The sequence below is a fragment of the Protopterus annectens genome, chromosome 6.part0, assembly GCF_019279795.1.
Source record: "Protopterus annectens isolate FY-2018-M chromosome 6.part0, PAN1.0, whole genome shotgun sequence".
NCBI lineage: Eukaryota > Metazoa > Chordata > Ceratodontiformes > Protopteridae > Protopterus > Protopterus annectens.
This window is the reverse complement of record NC_056737.1, coordinates 727,364,757-727,388,425: the sequence shown is the minus strand read 5'-3', so window position 1 is coordinate 727,388,425 and position 23,669 is coordinate 727,364,757. Positions and strand designations below refer to the sequence as shown.

The window sequence follows — 23,669 nt, the reverse complement described above, 5'->3', positions numbered from 1 at the left end:
GGGACATTTATGGGACACGCATCAGATTTCACAGGAAGACACATACCCATGGTCAGTACAAAGGATAGAACTTTACTTTTTTGCCTAAATGAAAGCTTATTCTTGTAGCAGTTTAGTTGCTTATTCTGTTTCTTGCAACATTTAGGTATTTTACATACAGAAATAACTATTTTATGCAACTATTACATGAAATATGGGACATAATTATGTCCTACAATCTCAGGACATTTGCCATTTTTAATATTTTTTTTCAGGACACAACTGCCCGAAAAGGGACTGTCCCTCGCAAAGTGGGACAGGTGGTAACCCTATCTGTGGTTAGGGTCTGGGCGGTGTGGGGTTGAATAAAGGGAAGTCCCTTGTTCTGGTTGCATGCTGCTGCCCACCAAATAAACTCTGTCCTTAGACAAGGTATGATAGGAATGACAGTTTCCAGGTCCTGAGAATGTTGGCACCAAAGAATTTTCAAGTACCACTGAATTTTCCTCATATGCAGTCTGGCATATGGAATTAGAAAGATGCAAGAGGCCATGAACCCTAGGGCCTGCAGGATTTTCCTTGCAGAAAGCTGGGTTCTGGTGGCCATTTGAGTGAAGTAGCCTGTCAGATGGGCTTGTTTTTCTGGAGTAAGGAATGTCATCTGGGATGCTGTGTACAAGTATGCTCCCCGGAATACAATTTTTTGACTGGGGACTAGGTTTGATTTATTTTCGTTGATAGTGTACCCCAGGGAGGTTAGGTTCTTTACAAATGTCAGGTGCTGCAACAGTATTTCCTGACTGTCTGCCTGAATCAGGCAGTTGTCCAAGTACAGGTAAATTTTAATTTTTCTCTGTCTGCAGTAGGCAATGGCTGGACCCAGGCATTTTGTGAATACTCTGGGAGCAGGATAAGCCAAAGGGAAGTGCAGAGAGCTGATCAGGGCAGGATCTATGCATTAAGCGTAGGCATTTCCTGCACGAGTCCCTGAGATGGATGTGCAGATAGGCTTATTTTGGGTGGCTAAACAGGCATCTTTGGCCAGCATACGAAGAAGCTACTGAAGGGCAAGCATTCTGAATTTTGGTACCACCAGGAAGGTGTTTAGAATGAAAAGATATAGGATTGGGCACCAAGTGCCCTTTTTTCTGGGTGCCAGGAAAAGCCTAGAATAGAACCCTTGACCTATCTGCTCTGCAGGAATAGGTTGAATTGCCCTTACGGAGAGCAGTGATTGAACTTGGTTTTGTGTCTCTGCCCACTGGTTTGGAGAAAGGTCTGGGAACCCTTTTGGAGTCGGCAGTGAGTGGAAGTAAATTTTGTACCCCTGGGATACAATGTTGAGGACCCATCGGTCTTTGGTGATGGAAGTCCAGTTTTTTGCATGATGGGCAAGTTTGCCTCCTAGGGGCATGATCAGTTGGGCAGAGGAGAGGAGTAGAGTTGAGAAGTCATTGTGAATTATTTCCGTAAGGGGGTGGCTTAGCACTCACTGTTTTTGAAGTGGAGGCACTACATTGCTTAGATCTCTGCATATCCTGAGACTGTAGTCTGGGGAGGGTCTGTTTCTCCTGGGTATAGTTTGGGATGGCCTTGAGCTGGAAATAACCAATGCATCGAGGGGCAATGCCTACTGAATCCAGGAGGCTGTACCAGTAGCTGTTGTAGTGTAAAGTATTTTGAATTTTGGGACCACCAGTAAAGGTGTTGAGAATGGACAGGTCCAGGATAGGGCACCAAGAGCCCTCTTTTCTGGGCACCAGGACAGTCTGGAGTAGAAACCCTGTCCTCTTTGCTCTACTGGAACAGGATGAACAGCCCTGATACTGAGAAGAGAAAGTTCTTGCTTTTGAGCCTCTGCCCACTGGTTTGGAGGAAGGTCTGGCAACCCGCTTGGGGTTGGCAGTGAGTGGAAGAAGAATCTGTATCCCTGGGATACAATGTTTAAGAACCATCCTATCCCCTGGGTAATGGACATCCAGTTTTTTGCATGCAGGACGAGTTTTCCTCCTAGGGGTGCAAGTATACTTTGGCACGGCTGGAAAGGATGACAGACAAGTCATTGTGATTTTTTTCCATAAGGGGGTGGCTTACCACTCCCTGTTTTTTTTTTGGGGGGGGGGGTGCACTCCATTGTTTAGATCTCTGCATACCCTGAGACTGTAGCCTTGGTGGTCTGTTGCCCCTGGGTTTGGGCTGAGAAGATGTGGCAGGGGACTGGAAAGGACCAGGTTTTAGAATGCCAATGCCTACTGAATCTAGGCGACTGTACCTGGTAAGAAATATTTAACAGTTTTCATAGATTTAGCTTTTTCCTCCATCTTTTTAAGAACCTCTTCTGCTTTTGTGCCAAATAAATGTTCCTGGTTTAATGGAGCATCTACTAATTTTGCTTTGACATGGTCTGGCAAGATTTATTCCTTCAGCCAAGCATGCCTTCTCAGTACAGACCCAGTGACAGCAGCCCTGCAAGATGCGTCCAAGGCATCAAAACCACACTGCAAAGCATGTTTACCGACTTGGTTTGCAGAATGCATTAACTCTTGTAAATCTTTATTTTCTGCAAAATCTGAAAGCAACAACATTTTTTGTTTAATTAGTTCCATAATACACTGCTGGTACTTCAACATGTGAAACTGGCAATTTAAAGCCCTGATGGCAAGAGTTGCAGAGGTATATACCTTCTTGCCCCATCGGTCTAAAGTCCTCGAATTCCTGTCCGAAGGGGGTAGGATTTTTGGCTATAGTACCCTTAATACCTTTAGGTCCCTGGGAAATGGTCTCTGGATTCGCAGTGGGATTCTTGGAGAGAAATTTGAGAGAGTCAGGTACCCTGTAGTACCCATCAGGCTTTCTAGGAGCTGGTGGTAAAGCATCAGGAGTAAGACTGGATTCCATGAAAACATAATCTACAATATCCAGGATGGGGTATAGCTAGAGGCCTGTGCTGAAGCAAGTCAAAATTCTCAGAGTCCCTTTGTGGACTGTGGGTAGTCCTGGCATTCCCAACGGAAGATATGCAAGGTTTCACCAAAAGAAAAGTCCTCTGGAGGAGGGACAGAGGGAATGGAATCCTCTGCATCTGAATCCTCATAAGTAGATAAGGGTATGGCCTGGTAATCAGAGGGATCAATCATCGGACTCTGGTCTGTTGAATCAGAAGGGAAATCAATTCTTTGCCTTTAGAGGGGGAAGGCTGACTTCCCCTAATTAGAGTTATACGGTCTTCAGCCATTCTAAGCATTTGCTTCTGTGGCATGGGAGCTTGAGCATGTGCTTTGGTCGGTTTTCTAGGCGTAGTGCAAACTCTGGGCCTGAGAAACTGTTATTTTAGTCTGAAAAAAAGTAGTCCGTTTAATACAAGCATCGGAAGGTTGGAATACACCCTCAGAAGCCGGTGCCTGCGCGGCTCTGGACCCATCCAAGGTAGAGACATCCGCAGGCATCTCATGACATACTGGACTCCGAATGGGTCTCAGCAGAGGCCTGCGAGTCTGTAGAAGTGGGCATCAGGGGCTACAGAGGCACCCCACTGAGTACCGGCGGACTGGCGACCTACTTAACGGGAGCGTCGTCAGCAATTTTGGACCTATACGGTCTGTTTTTATCCTTACTTTTTTTGGAAGGCCAGTTGTCAGATGGCTTACTGAAGCCATTTTGGAATACAGATAATGACAGCGAAAGAATTTAGCAACAAAGATAGCCCGATGACGAAGGCACATAACAGACAGCGAGGACAGTCATGATCTGGGCCTAAACAGATGACGCAGTAAGAATGAAAATTTGTGAGGTATTTGCTTTCCACAGGCAAGACAATTGTTACCTTTTTCTGACATCGGTTAGAGCAAGAAAAAAGAATCAACGGGGTACTTAGCTTTCGAAGACTTCAGGTTTGAAACTCAAAAAACTAAAATTTCAGGTAGCGGACGACCGGCACTTGAGAACTGCTTCTGCTTCAGGTTCCCGCGCTGCAAGAAAAGCTGATGTAATGGTGTCGGCTGCATGTTTTATACCCCTGACGTCATGGAAGAGGCGACCACATCAGACGCAGAAATCCCAAGACTCTGGTATTCAGGCCGACTGTGGGCTAGCTGCAGGCAGATAACCAAGTGTGATGACTGCAACAGTGAAACACTAAGAACATCTGCAGGTTCTGTAGTCAAAGAACAGTCTCACTGCTTACCGGACTCAGAACAGGTCTCGGTAGCAGCCTGCGAATCCATCAAAGCAGGCATCAGGGGCTGCGAAAGTGCCCGAGTACCGGTGAATTGGCGACTAGCTTAACAAAAGCGTCGTTGGCAGTTTTGGACCTGTGCGGTCTGTCTCCATCTTTATCCTTACGTTTTTTGGAAGATCGGTAGTCGGATGGCTTACCGAAGCCATTTCAGAATACGGAGATAGAGAGCAAAAGCATTTAGCGACAATAAATGGCCCGACGACGAATAGTTCAGGCGTTGAACAAAGCACAAAACAGACAGCAAAGTATGTCATGGTCTGGGCCTAAACAGGTGACACAGTAAGAATGAAATCTCAATGTGGTATTTGCTTTTCACAGGCGAGGCAATTTTTTGACATCGGTTAGAGCAACAAAAAAGGATCCCCAACGGGGTACTTAGCTTTAGAAGACTTCAGGATGATTCAATTTAGAAACGAAAACTCAGGTAGCAGTCGATCGGGACTAGTGCGAACTGCTTCTGCTTCGGGCTCCTTGGCAAGAAGGACTGATGTAATGGCGTCGCCTGTCTGTTTCTATACCCCCGACGACCTGACATCAGTCCTGGAGTGACAGCAACCGACGCAGAAATACTAAGTCTCTGGTATTCAGGCCTACTGAGGGCTACCTGCAGACAGATAACCCAAGTGTGATGACTGCAACAGTGAAACACTAACATCACTTTTTCCTAGCTTAAAAGTAATTTTACAGAAAAAGGTTTAAGTTTTCTGTGACAAAGTAAAATGAAGTCCATCCAGAAGGGAAGATATCTCCCCAGCAACAGAAAGCCAACCTAGGATTCTTGAAAGCCTGCAGAGGAGCAGTCTTCTTGGTGGCAGGAAAGCTCTGAAGGGCCTTGCGCCCAAACCTTTTAGTCAACTCAGCTCAAGCTGATAATGATTTGGGCTCATGGAAGGTGCCCTGAAGCTTTGTAAGCGACAACCCACACATCCTAGGCTACTGCAGCAGCAGTAATCATGACGATGCTGTCTGTGCTAATGGTAGTGACTAAAGAGAATACTGTTACGTCTGAGCTGTAAGCACCTAAGTGAATGAGAAGGAAAAAAAAATCAGTTTCTTTACGAAGTTCTCAGATGTCAAAAATGTTACAGTACTCAAAGTTTGAGTTTGGATTAAATCTTTTCAGTTTTTTTAAAGAAAAAAGAAACTGAAAGTACATTTTTCACTTTGAAGAAAGTGCCAGGTGTGGATAAAACATGGTTAAACAAGTGTTGTACAAGACGACCAATGCTAAATCAGCCATGTCCACTATAAACATTAAAATTTACCACACAAATCATTCAAGGAGAGTTAACAATATACTGAAGCATAAAAATGTACAATATATATATGTTCGGAATCATGCATTACCTTAGCAGAAACTTTATACAGAGATACCAGGGGCCTGTACAAAAATAAAAAATATACCAGAATTTAATAGTCTAATGGTGTTATAACCCCATTACAGGCCATTTAAGAGCATTTTACTCCCAAATGAAGACAACACATTCTTCTATCAAGACACCTGGAATGCAAGCCACTGAAGAAATGACCAACATAAGCATGCAACAATAGATTTAAGCAATTGTAAAGAAATTCCCAAAACTCAGTAGGGCGTTCTGAATATCGAAGGTCTGAGTGAACTGAAAATATCGAAGGTCTGAGTGAACTGAAGACCCCAAACAGATCTGAGCTTTAAGCTTGTTGAACTTGAGTCAACAAATCTGTTAAACAGATGACGCACTTAACATACTAAAGCAAATGCACAAACATGGTAAAGTACAAAAAAAAAAAATTATTACATTACAGACAAGAAGGCACTCCAGAGCCAATAAAATAGCTTAGATCAGATTTTCACATACCCCTGTTCGTTTAAGCATTATTCCAAATATTAGAACCTTTGGCTAAAACAAAATATTGAACATATTTTTTAAAACTAAAAATATTAATACTAGTGGGCTAGTTCAAAATTCAGCTCCCTTTATGTAGTTTATATTTTGAAAACATTCAATACCAAGTTGAAAAAACACATTACCTCACCTTATAAATGGTACACGTTTTTTTTCAAGGCTCTATGGGAAGTTCTAATTAAACCTATAAAACATGAAGAATTCATTGCTCCATACACTGTTATGGAACAATTCCTCCTTTACACACACTTTTTGCAGCATTCTTGATGACAGACGAGTTGAGTACATATAAATAAGAGATTGTTCCATGACCAAGTATTTACTGCTCATGCCCTTTAGCTTGGGAATCCTGTACAGGACTGCTTGGGAATCCTGTACACTACCTTGGAAGATTTTTGATTATCTGCTGAAGCAGACTTCTCTGCTACTGGTACTTCCCATTCTTGGTCAGTCTTGGGAAAGAGGCTATATTTAGATACCACTTGTGGCTGGTCAGTGTCTGAGACACCTGCAAAGTGGGTCACCAGGAGGCTTCCATAAGACCATAGAGCCAACTTCCAGGATTGCAATGCTAACCCACAGGGGGATATGAATGCATGCTCCATATCACATCACATAACTGTACTTTTGTCCTTTGCTAAGACTAGCACTCCAAATTTCCTAACAGCTGGAAAGCCATGAAACCAGTATGACAACTGATTTTTATGCTGTGGAACTTTTCTATTTCTGGACCCCAAAGGTGTCCAAAATGCATCCCATGCTTTGGCGATCAGTGTCTTCAATTTTTTTTTAACTGCGACTGGGAAGCAAGAAAGGCAGTCCCACGATATCCCCTCAGATGAGGCTTCCAGACAAAAACTCTTATGGAAATGACTGGTGTCAGTGCGTCACTCCCATCAAACTTTTCCGGTACCACCAGACTTTTCATATGTTAGCTTCTTTTAGGGGCACCATTAGTATGATTGACGCTAAACCAAGTGCACCAAAGAACTCTCCTATCACTCTGGTACTCCTCTGTGCTTGTTTGAGGATGAAATCTCAAGGAAGAGCTTTTTCAGGAGCATGACTACCTTTCTATATAGCATACACTGTGGCCCCAGGTAAGATCATGGATATGCTGATGTCACACTGTTTCTCATCCCCAAGTCCAAGCATTTCACAGGGAGTCAAGAGTAAACTACTGCACTTTTTCTGCAATCCCAACTCAGTTTGTGGCTGTAATGAGAAACTCTCTATGCAAGAATAGATAAAATGCCTCTGGTCTTCTGAAATGCTATCACAGAGGACGTACATTTCTTAAAAACCCAGACTGCCAGCAGTATCAAAAGGCTAACCGGCAAGGCAGTTCCCTGCCTTAAATCTCAGGAATTTTCAATGCTCCCTGTATACAGGGATATGTAAACAGGCATCCTTCAGATCCAGGGGAATAATTGATGCTCCGAGCATCATGGGGGAGGGGGCTTCAGGAATGTATCATCATTCTGAATTTCTGAAAAACTTGGTTTGAGGAGGTCAGAATGGGTCTACATAGTCCATCTGTTCTGGTTACAAGAACGAGTCTGGAATAGAATCCTGTGCCCTCCTTCCAAAGTACCTCTTTAAGGGCTTCTTGCAATCTCAGCTAGAGAAGGAAAATAATTAATGCCATCTGACTTATCAGGACAGTGGACACCCCCCATAAAATACAAGGCTCTTAATAGGACTGCATACCCTGAACAGATGACATTTAGTACGCATTATCTTTGTACGGTTGCACCTGAAAAGGTTTTAGCTAACCTTGCAGGAGGCAGGGTGTGAGGAAGAGGTAAATGAGACAGGGTTTCTGATAGAGCCATATCTGTACACCAACAGCCTTCTGAACTAGTTCCAGAAGGCCTCCCTGACTTATTCTACATCCTACCAACCAAGTTTGCTTGTCAAATACCATTTTATTCCTGGCTTGCTGGCCTCTACTCTGCTGCTGGTAGAAAGGTCAGTATGTTGATGGAGAATATGCAACTATATTGTAAAATATGGTTGGGCGAAACACTCATTTTATTTTCTTCATCATCCTTTGCCTAATCTTCCAATTTAATAAAAAAGGAAACTCTTCAAAGGAGTGTTAGGCAGTCTCCCCTGACATCCTCTGACAGAGGTTCAAAATTCAAAGACTGAAATGGCAAGCTCACGGCCCAGAGATGAACCTTCATAGGCTTAGTACTGCCCCATGGTGGTATGAATTTAGATTTTCCCCACATAATATAAAGTTTTCAATAACCTAAAAATAAGGGCTTCTCGCATTTCTCTGAGAAATCTGTTCCAGGCTTTAGATGTTTTGACAAACTATCAGGCTACAAAATTGTTACAGTAAACCTTCATTTCTGGTATTTACATAATGAGATAAGATCTTTAATTTACATCATGAGACAAGACCTTTAATATTAAAACATGCAATATTAGACACTGACCTGCAGGCTTGTAATAGATCCCTCTCTTTGGGGTATAAAAAGTACAGTTGTGTACACTTACCATAAATGTAGATGTTAGAGTGTATTCACTGTTGCAGTCATTACATTTGGGGTAATCCTGCTGGCAGGTTGCCCTCGGTCGGCCTGAATTCCAAAGTCTTGGGTCCTGCATCGGTTGCTATCACCCCTTCCCTGACGTCAGGTCGTCAGGGGTATAAAAGACGCAACAGACACCATTTTCTTCAGTTTTTCTTGCCCCAGATGTCAGGTGCCTCCAAAAGGGTAGGCTAGATATAAATATAAAACATACATGCACCAAAATAAACTTTACCTTCCTCTACCAGCAAATACACCACATAGGTTGTATAGATCAGAGAAGTAAAGAGAAGTTCCAGCAGAAATAAGGGGGATGGCGGGTGGGTAACCTGGACTGCACATGGAATACACTAACATCTACATTTAATGGTAAGTGTACACAACTGTACTATGTTCTTCGTGTTTCACTGTTGCAGTCACTACATTTGGGTAGATTCCCAAAGCTATGGTTGGGAGGCTGGAGCTAAACAACATTAGGAGCGTCTACGAGACCCTGCAGAAAGTACAGTTGTGTACCTACCATAAATGTAGATGTTAGAGTGTATTCACTGTTGCAGTCATTACAGTTGGGTTATCCTGATGGCATGCTACCCGCAGTCTGCCTGAATTCCGAAGTCCTGGTCCGGCGTCTGTTGCTGTCGCCTCTTCCCTGACGTCAGTGCGCCAGGGGTATAAAAGATGCAGCCAATGCAATTTTCTTCAGTTTTTCTTGCCCCAGATGTCAGGTGCCCCCAAAAGGGTAGGCTGTAAAAATTATGATAAAAAAAGCATGCACATTAACCTTCATCTACAAGCAAATACACCACATAGGTTTTATAGAATAGATAGGTACAGACAAGTCCCAGCAAAGAAAAAGGGGGATGGCGGGAGGGTAACTTGGACTGCAACAGTGAATACCTTTATGGTAGGTACACAACTGTACTATGTTCATAGTGATTCACTGTTGCAGACATTACACTTGGGTAGAATCCCAAAGCTGAGGTTGGGTGGCTGGGCCTAAATAGAGTTTAAAGTGGCTAAGAGGCCCTGCAGAACTGCAGTGGCAAAGCCTGCTCTGAATTTAGAGTAGAGAGGTAAATGGTAGTGCTTTGTAAAAGTGTGCACTGAAGTCCATGTTGCAGCCTCCAAAATATCCTTGGTTGGTACTCCTCTGAGGAAGGCTGCTGAAGTGGCTGCTGCTCTGGTAGAATGTGGCCTAATGCCCTTGGGTACTGATTTGCCATGTTATGAATAGCAGAAACGAATGCAGTGGTCTATCCATTTTGAAATAGTCTGCTTTGGAACGGCTTTTCCTTGGGAAGCTGAAGCATATGCCACTAGCCACTAAGAGTTGCTCAGTCTTTCTGAAGGCTTTAGTCTTGTCCAAGTAAAAGCATAGGTGTCTGTGTATGTCCAAAGTATGCAGATGTCTCTCCCCCTTATTCTGTGGGTTTGGATAAAAGGTAGGCAAATGTATGGTTTGGTTAAGAGCCATGCTGGACACCACCTTAGGCATAAATGTCGGGTTTGTCCTTAGAGAAACCCTGTCCTGATGGAAAATAATAAAAGGTTCCACAGCCATTAGTGCCCGTAACTCTGAGACCCTTCTTGCTGAAGTTATTGCTAGGAGAAGAGCGGGTTTCCACGACAAGTATTTTATCTCTGCTGTACTGGCTGGCTCAAAAGGAGGCAGTGTGAGTTTTTCCAAGACAAAATTGAGGTCCCATGTAGGTAGTGGAGCTCTCCTTGGAGGTCTTATGTTTTTGGCCCCTCTGAGAAACTGTCTTAGTGGATGAGAAAAAATAGGTGGGTCCATATTGAAATGAGCTGAAATGGCAAAGGCATGGATCTTAATTGATGAGAAGGACAGGCCTTTGTCCAGCATCTCAGTTAGATATTGCAAAATCTGAGGAATATTTGGTTCAAGCGAGTCAATTCCCTGCATTTGGTTCCAAGCATAGAATCTCTTCCATTTTTCTGCATAAGATTTTCTGGTGCTGGGCCTCCAAAATAACATCCATAACTGCTTTAGAGAGGTGTGTTCTGAATGATTACATTACCTGCCATGCAACCAGATTTAGGGTACTGAGTTGGCTGTGCAGGATCGGATTGTTCTGTTGGGTCAGCAAATGAGGTTTTAGTGGCAATGTCCAGGCTGGACCTTGAGGCAAGCTCTTTAGGATTGGGTACCAGTGCTGGCGTGGCCAGTCTGGGGCAATCAGTTATCATTTTTGGTTTCTCTTGTCTGACCTTTAGGAGTACCTTGGAGAGGAGAGGCAGAGGCGGGAAGGCATATACTGTAAGGGCTTTCCAGCTGAATGAAAGGACGTCCACTTTCCATGCTTGCTTGTGGCAAGTCCGACTGCAGAATCTCTGTAGCTGGCAGTTGTGAGGGGAGGCGACTAGATCTACGTCTGGGCATCCCCATTTTTCTGTTATGTTGAAGATTTGTGGATCCAGTTTCCACTCATAAGGATCCATGAGGTTTCTGCTTAGTTTGTCTGCCAAAGTATTTGCCTTTCCTGGCAGGAATTGTACTTGTAGATGTACTTGATAAGTCAATGCTGTTCCACAAAGTCATGGCTTGCCTGCAGAGGGGGTAGGAATGTGTGCCCCCTTGCTTGTTTATGTGCCACATGACTGTAGTATTGTCCGTCTTTACCAGTAGTTGTCCTGGATGAAGTAGGTCGTTGAAGGCAGTCAGGGCATTTTGTACAGCTAGCATCTCTTTTTGATTGATATGAAGATGCATTTGGTTTGTGGGCCATGTGCCCTAAATACATTTTCCTGCCATGTGCGCCCCCCCAGGCATAATCTGATGCATCTGTTTAGTATCTGCCCGGCACTGTGCAAGTTGAATGGCTGTCCTTTGTTGTGGTGACAGGCCTGTGCCCACCATTGAAATTCCTGTTGCAGGCAGGGAATGAGAGTAATTACTGTTTCCAGGCTGTGGCAATGTCGAGACCAAACACTTTTTAGATATCATTGTAGTTTCCTCGTATGCAGTCTTGCATATGGAATTAGTAGAATGCAAGATGCCATGGAGCCCAGAGCCTGCAGAATTTTTCTTGCAGATAACTGGGTCTTTTGTTGCCATGTCTTTGATGTAAGAAGTCAGAAGCCTTTGTTTGTCTGGCGTGAGATAAGCCATCTGGGCAGTTGTACTTCAGCTTGCACCCAGGAATATTATCTCTTGAGAGAGTACCATTTCTTTTCGTTTACTGTGTACCCTAGGCAAATTAGTAATCTTTTTACAAACGCCAGATGCTGTAGTAGAATATCTTTGTCCTTTTCTTGAATAAGGCAGTCGTCCAAGTAGGGGTATATTTGAATTCCTCTGTCTGCAAAACACAATTACTGGTGCCAGGCATTTTGTGAAGACCCTGGGCGCAGTAGATAAGCCAAAGGGCAGTGCAGAGAATTGGTAGTACATTGAGCCAGCTATGAATCTGAGGTATCTTCTGCAAGATTGTCTGAGTGAGACATGCAGGTATGCCTCTGAGGTCCAAAGTTACAAGCCAAGTCTTCTTATCCAGCATGGGCAGAAGCTGCTGTAGAGTCAACATTTTGAATTTTGGACGTCCAGAAAAGTATTTGGAATAGACAGGTCCAGAATTTGTCTCCAGGCTTTGTCCTTTCTTGGTACTAAGAAAAGTCTTGAGTAAAATCCTTGTCCCTGCTCTTGTTGTGGCACTGGCTGAATAGCCCCCATGTCCATGAGCGATTAAACTTGTTTTTGTGCCTCCTGCTATTGATTGCGTGGCAGGTCTAGCATACCTTTTGCCTTTGGAAGTGGAAGGGGTGTGAAAGTGGAACCTGTAGCCCAGAGAGACTATATTTAAGACCCATTTCTCCTGGGTGATCTTGTGCCAGTTTTGTGAAAAAAGTGCTAGCTTTCACCCTAAGGGTGCTGCCAAAAAAATAAGTGCTTGGCATTGGCAAAGGAAAGTCATCGGGACTGTTTTCTATAAGGCTGTGATTTGTCTTCTCCACTTTTGGAGGTAGAAGCACCCCATTGTTTGGGCCTGTATGAGCCCTGGGGCTGTTTCCTGCCTCTAGGGTGTCTGAATCGGCCTCTTTGTGGTCTGTCTGACACTAGAAAGGACCACTTCTTAGAGGGCCAGTTCCTGCTAAATCTGGATGGCTGTACCTGTAAGAAATCATTTACTGTCTGCATAGATTTTGCCTTATCCTCCACACTTCCTCTGCCTTATCACCAAACAAAGTATCATGCTGTAATAGAGCATCCAATAATTTTGCTTTACCATGATCAGGCAGATTCTGCTCTTTTAGTCAAGCATGTCTTCTAATAACAGAACCTGTAACAGCGGCCCTGCACGTGGCCTCCAGTGAATCATAGCCACATCACAAAGTATGTTTTCCCACTTGTTCAGCTGCATGCAATAAATCCTGCAAATCTTTGTTCTCAGAACATTCAGAATTTGTCAACATTTTTTGTTTTAACAAAGACATTAAGTATTGCTGATATTTAAGCATATGAAACTGACAATTTAAAGCCCTTACAGCCAAGGTAGCCGAAGTGTAAACTTTTTTCCCCCATCTCTCCAAAGCCCTAAAATCTCTGAGGGAAGAGGGTTTTTGGCAGAAGCAGCCTTGACCCCTTTGGGACCCTGTGAGATAATTTCTGGGTCAGCAGCAGGGTTTTTGTAAAGACATTTATGGGAGTCTGGGACCCTGTAGTACCTGTCGGCTTAACGGGCAGGAGGTAGAGAGTCTGGAGACGGGCCGGACTCTGAAAAAACATCTATGTCTAGAACAGGGGGAATTGCAAGAGGTCTATGCTGAGGAAGTAAAAGAAAGTCTCCCAAGTATTTTCTTAGACTCGGAATAATCTTTACTCTCCCAAAGGAAATGCTCCCTCATGGTATGCAGGGTTTCCCCAAAAGAATAGTCCTCAGGAGGAAAAGCTGAAGGAATAGAATCTTCAGCATCAGCAGCCTCATAGGGAGGAACAGAATATCCCTGATCAGAAGAGGAATCGGAGGAAATGGAAACCTGCTCAGAGGAATCTTATTCAGTGTCTTGCCTAGGCCTCTTATCAGAAGGGGATGGGAACCCCTGATTAAAGTAATTAGGTCTTCTGCCATTTTGAGCATCTGTCTCTTAGGCATAGAAGCCTGTCCTGGAGAATGCTGTACTGATTTCCTTGTCTTTAAAACTGTTTTAGACTTTTTTCTTGGATGCTGAAGTAGGCTTTATGTAAAGTTGTGTAGGTCTGAAGTCACCCTCAGAAGCAGATGCCTGCTCAGCGGCTCCGGACCCATCTGAGGGGTTAATTTCTGAAGGCTCAATACCCTCAGTATCCAGAGGCCTAGCTGAGTCCACGAGGGAGTCTGAGGTGGCCTGTGGCTCTGAGGTAGCAGGTGTCGGGGGCTGCGAAAGCGCATCACTGAGACTGGCCTAGAAGAGGCTTCGTCGTTGGTTTTGGACCTCGGATGCGTGCCCTAGTCTTTATCCTTGCATTTTTTATGAATTCCGGTCGTCGGTTGTTCCGATGGCATTATGTAGTTAAACCTTCTGCCAAAATAATGAAAAGCAAAATCGTACCGACGCTTAGTGTGTTGGTTAAATCTAGCGCAAAACAGACAACTAGCAACATAGTGATCAGGGCCTAGGCAAGGAATACAGTAAGAGTGGAAATCCTTATGAGGTATTTGCTTCCCACAAGAAATACAATTGTTAACTTTTTCTGACATCGGTCTGGAGCACGAAAAAAGTTTCCCCAATGGGGTACTTAGCTTTATTGAAAACTTCAGATCTGAAATTAGATTTTGAAAATCTCAGAGGAGTCGGCCGACCGGCACTTGCGAACTGCTTTCACTTCGGGCACCGCACGGCAAGAAAGACTGAAGAAAATGGCGTCAGCTGCATCTTTTATACCCCTGGTGCACTGACGTCAGGAAAGAGGTGACAGCAACCGATGCCAGACCAGGACTTTGGAATTCAGGCTGACTGCGGGTAGCCTGCTAGCAGGATAACTCAAGTGTAATGACTGCAACAGTAAAATACGATGAACATCTGCAGTGGCAAAGCCTGCCCTGGATTTAGAGTGGCAGATGATAATGCTTTGTAAAGGTGTGCACTGAACTCCAAATAGCTGCCTCTAAAATGTCCTTGGTTGGTACTCCCCTGAGAAAGGCTGCTGAAGTGGCTACAGCTCTGCTGGAATGTGGCCTAATGCCCTTGGCACTGGCTTGCCATGGTATAAGTAGCAGAAACGAATGCAGTGGCCTATCCACTTTGAAATAGTCTGCTTTGAGATAGCCTTTCCTTGTGATCCTGCAGCATATGCCACTAGTAATTGCTCTGTCTTTCTGAGAACTTTGGTTCTGTCCAAGTAGAATCTAAGCGGTCTGTGTACGTCCAAAGAATGCAGAATTCTTTCCCCCTTGTTCTGTGGATTTGGACAAAAAGTTGGCAGATGAATGGTTTGGTTAAGAGCCACACTGGACACCACTTTAGGCATAAATGTTGGGTTTGTCCTAAGGGAGACCCTGTCCAGATAAAAAATGATAGAAGGTTCCACAGCCATGAGTGCCTGTAGCTCTGAAACTCGTCTTGCAGAAGTTATTGCTAGAAGCAGAGCTGTTTTCCAAGATAAAAACTTTACATACACAGTAGCAGCTGGCTCAAAAGGAGGCAGGGTGAGTTTTTCCAAGACGTAGTTGAGGTCCCATGCAGGCATTGGTGATCTCCTTGGAGGCCTTAAATTTTTGGCTCCTCTGAGGTACTGTTTTAATAAGGGATGAGAAAAGATTGGTGGCTCTGCATTGTAATGGGCCGAAATGGCACAGGCATGAATTTTAACAGATGAGAAGGATAGGCCTTTGTCTAGCATCTCAGTTAAGTACTGTAAAATCTGAGGAATATTTGGCACAGCTGTATCTGTTCCTTGTGCCTGGGTCCAAGCACAGAATCTCTTCCATTTTCCAGCATAAGATTTTCTAGTACTAGGCCTTCTGGCTTCCAAAATGACATCCATCACAGCTTTGCTGAGAGGTGTGTTTTGTATGACTACATTATTCACCATGCTGCCATTTTTAATGTTCTGAGCTGGCTGCGCAGGATCGGATTGTTTTGCTGGGATAGTAGATGCGGTACTTGAGGTAAGGTCCAAGCTGGGCATTGAGACAAGTTCCTTAATATTGGGTACCAATGCTGGCAGGTCCAGTCTGCTGCAATCAGCATCATCTTTGGCTTCTCCTGTCTGACCTTTAGGAGTACCTTTGGGAGGAGAGGCAGAGGGGGGAAAGGCATATACGGATAGGTTTTTCCAGCTGAAGGATAGGGCGTCCATTTTCCATGCTAGTCTGTGATAAATCCTTGTGCAGAATCTCTTTAGTTAGTAGTTGTGAGGGGAGGCAAATATATCTATGTCCGGGCATCCCCATTTCCTTATCATCATGCTGAAGACTTGTGGATCCAGCTGCCACTCGTGGGGATCCACGAGGTTTCTGCTTAGTTCGTCTGCCAGAGTATTTTTCCTTCCTGGCAGGATTTGTGCCTGCAGATGTACTTGTTAAGTCAATGCTGTGTCCGACAAAGTCATGGCTAGTCTGCAAAGGGAGTAAGAATGTGTGCCCCCCTGCTTGTTTATATACCACATGACTGTGGTGTTGTCTGTCTTATCAGTAGTTGTCAAGGATGAAGTAGGTCCTTGAAGGCTGTCAGGGCATTTTGAACAGCTAGCATCTCTTTTTGATTGATATGTAGATGCATTTGGTTTGAGGTCCATGTTCCCTGAATGCATCTTCCTGCCATGTGGGCCCCCCAGGCATAATCTGATGCATCCGTTCTTAGTGTCTGCCTGGCTGGGGGGGTAATGTGAATGGCTGCCCCTTGTTTTGGTGACTATCCTTTGCTCACCATCGAAACTCCTGTTGCAGGCAGGGAATGAGAGTAATTATGGTTTCCAGGCTGTGGCAATGTTGAGTCCAAACACTTTTTAGGTACCACTGAAGTTTCCTCATATGCAGTCTTGCACATGGAATTAATAGGATGCAGGATGCCATGAAGCCCAAAGCCTGCAGAATTTTTCTTGCAGATAACTGGGCCTTTGTTGCTAAAATTTTGAAATAGGTAGTCAGTTGCCTTTGTCTGGCGTGAGATAAGCCATCTGGGGCAGTTGTATTTAAGCTTGCACCCAGGAATATTATCTCTTGTGAGGGTACTAGTTTTGATGTATTTGCGGTGACTGTGTACCCTAGGCATGTTGGAAGTTTTTTCACAAACTCCAGATGTTGTAGAAGGATGTCCTTGTTCTCTGCTTGAATTAGACAGTCGTCCAAGTAAGGGTACATTTGTATTCCTCTGTCTGCAGAATGCAATTACTGTTGCCAGGCACTTTGTAAAGACCCTGGGCGCAGTAGATAAACCAAAGGGCAGTGCAGAGAATTAGTAATGCATTGAGCCAGCCTTGAATGTGAGGTATCTTCTGCATATTTGTCTGATTGGGACATGCAGGTATGCCTCTTTTAGGTCTAAAGTTACAAGCCAAGAGTTCTTGCCCAGCATGGGCAGAAGCTGCTGCAAAGTCATTTTGAATTTTGGTATATCCAGGTATGTGTTCAGAATAGATAGGTCCAGTATTGGCCTCCAGGCCTTGTCCTTTCTGGGCACCAAGAAGAGTTGAGTAAAATCCTTGCCCCCGCTCTTGCTCTGGCACTTGTTGAATGGCCCTCATATCCATGACGGATAAGACTTGTTTTTGTGCCTCTGCCCATTGATTTTTTGGCAGATCTGGCCAGCCGTTTGCCTGGCAGGCTATGGAAATGTAACTTGTAGCCTTGTGACACGATATTTAGAACCCACTTGTCCTGGGTTATTAATGTGCCAATTTTGAGGAAAAAGTGCTAATTTTCCCCCTAAGGGTGCTGCCAGGAAATAAGTGCTTGGTGCAGGCAGGAGGAAGTCATTGGGACCATTTCCTGTAAGGTTGTGATCCGTCTTCTCCACTTTTGGAGGTAGAAGCACCCCATTGCTTTGACCTGTATGAACCTTGTGCCTGGGATCTGCCTCTAGGGCGTCTGGGTCTGCCCCTTTGAGGTCTGTGACACAGGAAAGGACCAATTTGTTGGCCAGTGTCTACTAAACCTAGGTGGCTGTACTTGTAAGAAATCTTTGACCGTTTGCATAGATTTATCCTTGTCCTCCATTTTCTTTAACACCTCTTCTGCCTTAACACCAAACAAATTATCATACTGTAAAGGTTCATCTAATAATTTAACTTTAACATGACCAGGCAAATTTTGTTCCTTTAACCAAGCATGCCTTCTAATTACAGAACCTGTAACTGTGGCCCTGCAGGAGGCCTCTAAAGAATCAAAACCACATTGCAAAGTATGCTTTACAACTTGTTCATCTGCATGCAATATATCCTGCATTTCCTTGTTTTCTGCACATTCAGAGTTTAACAACATTTTCTGTTTAAGCAATGCCATGACATGTTGCTGATATTTGAGCATATGAAACTGACAGTTTAAGGCCCTTATAGCCAAGGTAGCAGATATTTAAACCTTTTTCCCCATCTGTCCAGTGCCCTAGAATTCCTGTCAGAAGGGGTAGGGTTTTTTTGCAGCGGAAGCCTCAACTCCCTTAGGAGTCTGAGAAATAGTTTCTGGGTCTGCAGCAGGGTTTTTAAAAAGGAATTTGCGAGTCAGGAACCCTGTAATACGTCAGGCTTGACAGGAGTTGGAGGTAAGGAGTCAGGGGTAAGGCTAGATTCCGAAAACACAATCTACAATGTCTAACAAGGAGGGATGGCAAGTAGCTTGTGCTGAGGTAGTAACAGAAATTCCCGGAGTCTCTTTTTAGATTCTGAAAAATCTTAGCTCTCCCAGTGGAAATGCTCCCTCATGGTATATAAGGTCTCCCTAAAGGAATAGTCCTCAGGAGGAGAAGCTGAAGGTATGGAATCTTCAGCATCAGAATCCTCATAGGGGGGAAAAGAATATTCCTGATCAGAAGAGGAATCAGAAGAAATGGAAACCTGATCTGAAGATTCATAGTCAGTCCCTTGCCTAGAACTCTTATCAGGAGGGGGATGGGAACCCCTGATCAAGGTAATCAAGTTTTCAGCCATTTTGAGCATCTTTTTTGGGCATGGAGGCCTGTCCATGTGGCTCTTGAGTTTGCTTCTTTGTCTTTGAAGTTGCTTTAGTCTTTGCCTTTGAAGTCTATTTAATGTACAGATGTTTGGGTCTGAATACACCCTCAGAAGCTCAGCGGCTCCAGACCCATCTGAAGGATTAGCGTCTGAGGCTCCAATACCTTGAGTTTCCAGCGGCATGGCCGACTCCACGTGGGAATCGGTAGTGGCTTGTGACTCTAAAGTAGCAGCCGTCAGGGGCTGCGAAAGCACCTCACTGAGAAAGTACAGTTGTGTACACTTACCATAAATGTAGATGTTAGAGTGCATTCACTGTTGCAATCATTACATTTGGGTTATCCTGCTGGCAGGTTGCCCTCAGTCGGCCTGAATTCCAAGTCTTGGGTCCTGCGTCGGTTGCTGTCGCCTCTTCCTGGACGTCAGGTCGTCAGGGGTATAAAAGATGCAGCCGACGCCATTTTTAGTTTTTCTTGCCCCAGATGTCAGGTGCCCACAAAAAGGTAGGCTAAAAATATGTAAATAAAACATACATGCACCAAAATAAGCTTTACCTTCATCTATAAGCAAACAGACCACCTAGGTTGCATAGATTACAGAAGTAAAGATAAGTTCCAGTAAAAATAAGGGGGATAGTGGGTGGGTAACCTGGACTGCAACAGTGAATACACTAACATCTACATTTATGGTAAGCGTACACAACTGTACTATGTTCTTCGTGTTTCACTGTTGCAGTCATTACATTTGGGTTGAGTCCCAAAGCTATGCTTGGGGGGCTGGAGCTAAACAGCATTAGGAGCGGCTACGAGGCCCTGCAGAACTGCAGTGGCAAAGCCTGTCCTGGATTTAGATTTAGAGGCAGATTGTAATGTTTTGTAAAGGTATGCACTGAACTCAAGTAACAGCCTCCAAAATGTCCTTGGTTGGTACTCCCCTGAGAAAGGCTGCAGAAGTGGCTGCAGCTCTGGTTGAATGTGGCCTAATGCCCTTAGGCACTGGTTTGCCATGCTGAGAGTAGCAGAAACGAATGCAGTGACATATCCACTTTGAAATAGTCTGCTTGGAGATGGCCTTTCCTTGTGATGTTGTGGCATATGCCACTAGTAATTGCTCTGTCTTTCTGAAAACTTTAGTTTTGTCCAAATAGAATCAAAGTTGTCTGTGTACCTCTAAAGAATGCAGAATTTTCTCCCCCTTGTTCTGTGGATTTGGACAAAGGGTTGGCAAATGAATTGTTTGGTTAAGGGCTACACTGGATACCACCTTAGGCATAAATGTAGGGTTGGTTCTCAGAGAGACCCTGTCTGGATAGAAAATGATAAAGGGTTCCACAGCCATGAGAGCTTGTAGCTCTGAAACTCATCTTGCAGAAGTTGTTGCTAGGAGCAGAGCTGTTTTCCAAGATAAGAACTTTGTGTGTGCAGTAGCAGCTGGCTCAAAAGGCGGTAAGGTGAGTTTTTCCAAGACATAATTGAGGTCCCATGCAGGTACTGGCATTCCCCTTGGAGGCCTTAAGTTTTTGGCTCCTCTGAGGTACTGCCTTAATAAAGGATGAGAAAAGAGCGATTGCTCTGTATTGTAATGAGCCGAAATGGCAGAGGCATGGATTTTAATTTATGAAAAAGATAGGCCTTTGTCCACCATCTCAGTTAAATATTGCAAAATCTGAGGAATATTTGGGACAGCTGTATCAGTTCCTTGAGCTTGGTTGCAAGCACAAAATCTCTTCCATTTCCCAGCATAGGATTTTCTAGTACTAGGCCTTCTGGCTTCTAAATTGACATCCATCACAGCTTTACTGAGAGGTGTGGTTTGTATGGCTACAGTATCCTCCATGCTGCCAGGTTTGGGGTCCTGAGTTTACTGTGCAGAATCTGATCGTTTTGCTGGGACAGTAGATGAGGTATTTGAGGTAAGGTCCAGGCTGGGCATTGGGACAAGTTCCTTAAGATCGGATACCAGTACTGGCGTGGCCAGTCTGAGGCAATCATTTTTGGTTTCTCCTGCTTGACCTTTAGGAGTACCTTGGGGAGGAGAGGAAGTGGAGGAAATGCATATACTGACAGGTTTGTCCAGTTGAAAGATAAGGTGTCCACTTTCCAAGCTTGTCTGTGATAAGTCCCTGTGCAGAATCTTTTTAGTTGATTGTTTTGAGGAGAGGCAAATAGATCTATGTCCAGGCGTCCCCATTTCATTGTTATGTTGAAGACTTGTGGATCCAGGTGCCACTCGTGGGGATCCTTGAGGTTTCTGCTTAGTTTGTCTGCCAGAGTATTTTACTTTCCTGGCATGAATTGTGCCTGCAGATGAACTTGGCAAGTCAATGCTGTGTCCCATAAAGCCATGGCTAGTCTGCACAGGGGGTAAGAATGAGTGCCCCCCTGCTTGTTTATGTACCACATGACTGTGGTGCTGTCGGTCTTTATCAGTAGCTGTCCCGGATGAAGTAGGTCCTTGAAGGCTGTCAGGGCATTTTGAACAGCTAGCATCTCTTTTTGATTGATATGCAGATTCTTTTGGTTTGTGGACCAGGTGCCCTGAATGCCTCTTCCTGACGTGTGCCCCCCCAGGCATAATCTGATGCATCCGTCGTTAGCTCTGCCTGGCTGGGGGTAGTGAGAATGGCTGTCCCTTGTTCTGGTGACAAGCCTGTGCCCACCACTTAAATTCCTGTTGCAGGCAGGGAATTAGAGTAATCATGGTTTCCAGGCTGTGGCAATGTTGTGTCCAGACACTTTAGGTACCATTGAATTTTCCTCATATGCAGTCTTGCATATGTAATTAGTAAGATGCAAGATGTCATGAAGCCCAAAGCCTGCAGAAATTTTCTTGCAGATAACTGGGCCTTTGTTGCAATTTCCTTGAAATACGTAGTCAGTTGCCTTTGTCTGGAGTGAGATAAGCCATCTAGGCAGTTGTATTTAAGCTTGCACCCAGGAATATTATCTCGAGAGGGTACAAGTTTTGATTTCTTTTTCTTGACTGTGTACCCTAGGCCTGTTAAGAGTTTTGTTAGAAAAGTCAGATGCTGTAGTTGGGTGTCCTTGTTCTCTGCTTCTATGAGGCAGTCGTCCAAGTAAGGATATATTTGTATTCCTCTGTCTGCAGTAAGCAATTACTGGTGCCAGGCACTTTCTGAAGACCCTGGGTGCAGTAGATAAGCCAAAGGGCAGTGCAGAGAATTGGTAATGCTTTGAGCCAGCCTTGAACCTAAGGTATCTTCTGCATGACTGTCTGATTGGGACATGCAGGTATGCCTCTTAGGTCTAAAGTCAACGAGCCAAGCCTTGCTGCCCAGCATGGGCAGAAGCTGCTGTAAGGTCAACATCTTGAATTTTGGTGGAAAGTGTTTAGTGTTTAGAATAGATGGGTCCAAAATTGGTCTCCATGCTTTGCCCTTTCTGGGTACCAAGAACAGTCTGAGTAAAATCCTTGTCCCTGCTCTTGCTGTGCTACTTGTTGAATAGCCCTCATGTCCATGAGAGCTGCGACTTGTTTTCGAGCCTCTGCCCATTGATTTTTTGGCAGGTCTGGCCAACCTTTTTCCCTTGGCAGAGTATGGAAATGAAACTTGTAGCCTTGTGACACTGTCTAGAACCCATTTGTCCTGGGTTATAACGTGCCAATTGAGAAAAAAGTGCTAATTTTCCCCCTAAGGGTGCTGCCAGAAGATAAGTGCTTGGCGCAGGCAGGGGGAAGTCACTGGGATTGTTTCCTGAACGATTGTGATTTTTCCTCTCCAACTTTGGAGGTAGAAGCACTCCACTGCTTAGACCTGTAGGATCCCTGCAGCTGTGATCTGTCTCTAGGGCATCTGGATCTGCCCCTTTGAGGTTTTTCTGAGACTGGAAAGGACCAATTGTTTGTAGGCCAGTGTTTGCTAAATCTAGGTGGCTGTACCTGTAAGAAATCCTTGTTAGTTTGCATAGATTTAGCTTTGTCCACCATTTTCTTTAACACCTCTTCTGCCTCAACACCAAACAAGGTATCAAGTTGTAAAGGAGCATCTAATAGTTTTGCTTTAACATGGTCAGGCAGGTTTTGTTCCTTTAATCAACTTGTTCAGATGCATGCGATAAATCCTGCATTTCTTTGTTTTCTGCGCATTCAGAATTTGCCATCATTTTCCGTTCAAGCAGTGTCATGATATATTGCTGATATTTGAGCATATGAAACTGGCAATTTAAATCCCTTATAGCTAAAGTAGTATGTGTAAACATTTTTCCCCATCTATCCAGAGGCCTGGAATCCTTGTCAGAGGGGGTAAGATTTTTTTTGCAGTAGAAGCCTTGACCCCATTTGGACCCAGAGAATAGTTTCTGGGTCTGCAGAAGGGTTTTTGAAAATAAATTTATGAGAGTCAGGGACCCTGTAGTATCTGTCCGGCTTAACAGGAGCTGGAGGTAAAGGGACAGGGGTCAGACTAGACTCAGAGAACACAATCTACAATGTCCAACACAGGTGGGATAGCTAGAGGCCTCTGTTGTAGTAAAAGGAAATCTGAACCTTTTCTTAGATTCTGAGAAGTCTTGGCTCTCCCAGTGAAAGTGCTCCCTCATGGTATGCAAGGTTTCCCCAAAAGAGTAGTCCTCAGGAGGAGAAGCTGAAGGAATTGATTCTTCAGCATCAGAATCCTCATGGGGGGGGGGGGGAGAGAACATTCCTGGTCAGAAGAGAAATCAGAAGAAATGGAAACCTGATCTGAAGATTCATAATCTGTCTCTTGCCTAGGCCTCTTATCAGGAGGGGGATGGGAACCCCTGATCAAGGTAATTAAGTCTTCGGCCATTTTGAGCATCTGATTTTTGGGCATGGAGGCCTGTCCTTATGACTGGTGAACTTGTTTCTTTGCCTTTAAAGGTGTCTTAGTCTTTGAAGTAGGTTTAATATACAATTGTTTAGGTCTGAATACACCCTCA

General features: G+C 44.3%; 1 protein-coding gene across 2 annotated transcripts in view; it reads right to left on the bottom strand.

Annotated features, from left to right (window-relative positions):
- Positions 1-5,496: 5,496 nt before the first annotated feature.
- Positions 5,497-23,669, bottom strand: part of LOC122804502 (collagen alpha-1(I) chain-like) — a 481,965-nt gene continuing 463,792 nt past the window's right edge. For both annotated transcript variants that reach the window (XM_044074415.1, XM_044074414.1), the window contains exon 5: positions 5,497-5,597. In XM_044074415.1, coding sequence (XP_043930350.1) covers positions 5,504-5,597 — 94 coding nt within the window. In that variant the 3' untranslated portion in view covers positions 5,497-5,503. The remainder of the gene's footprint in view (positions 5,598-23,669) is intronic.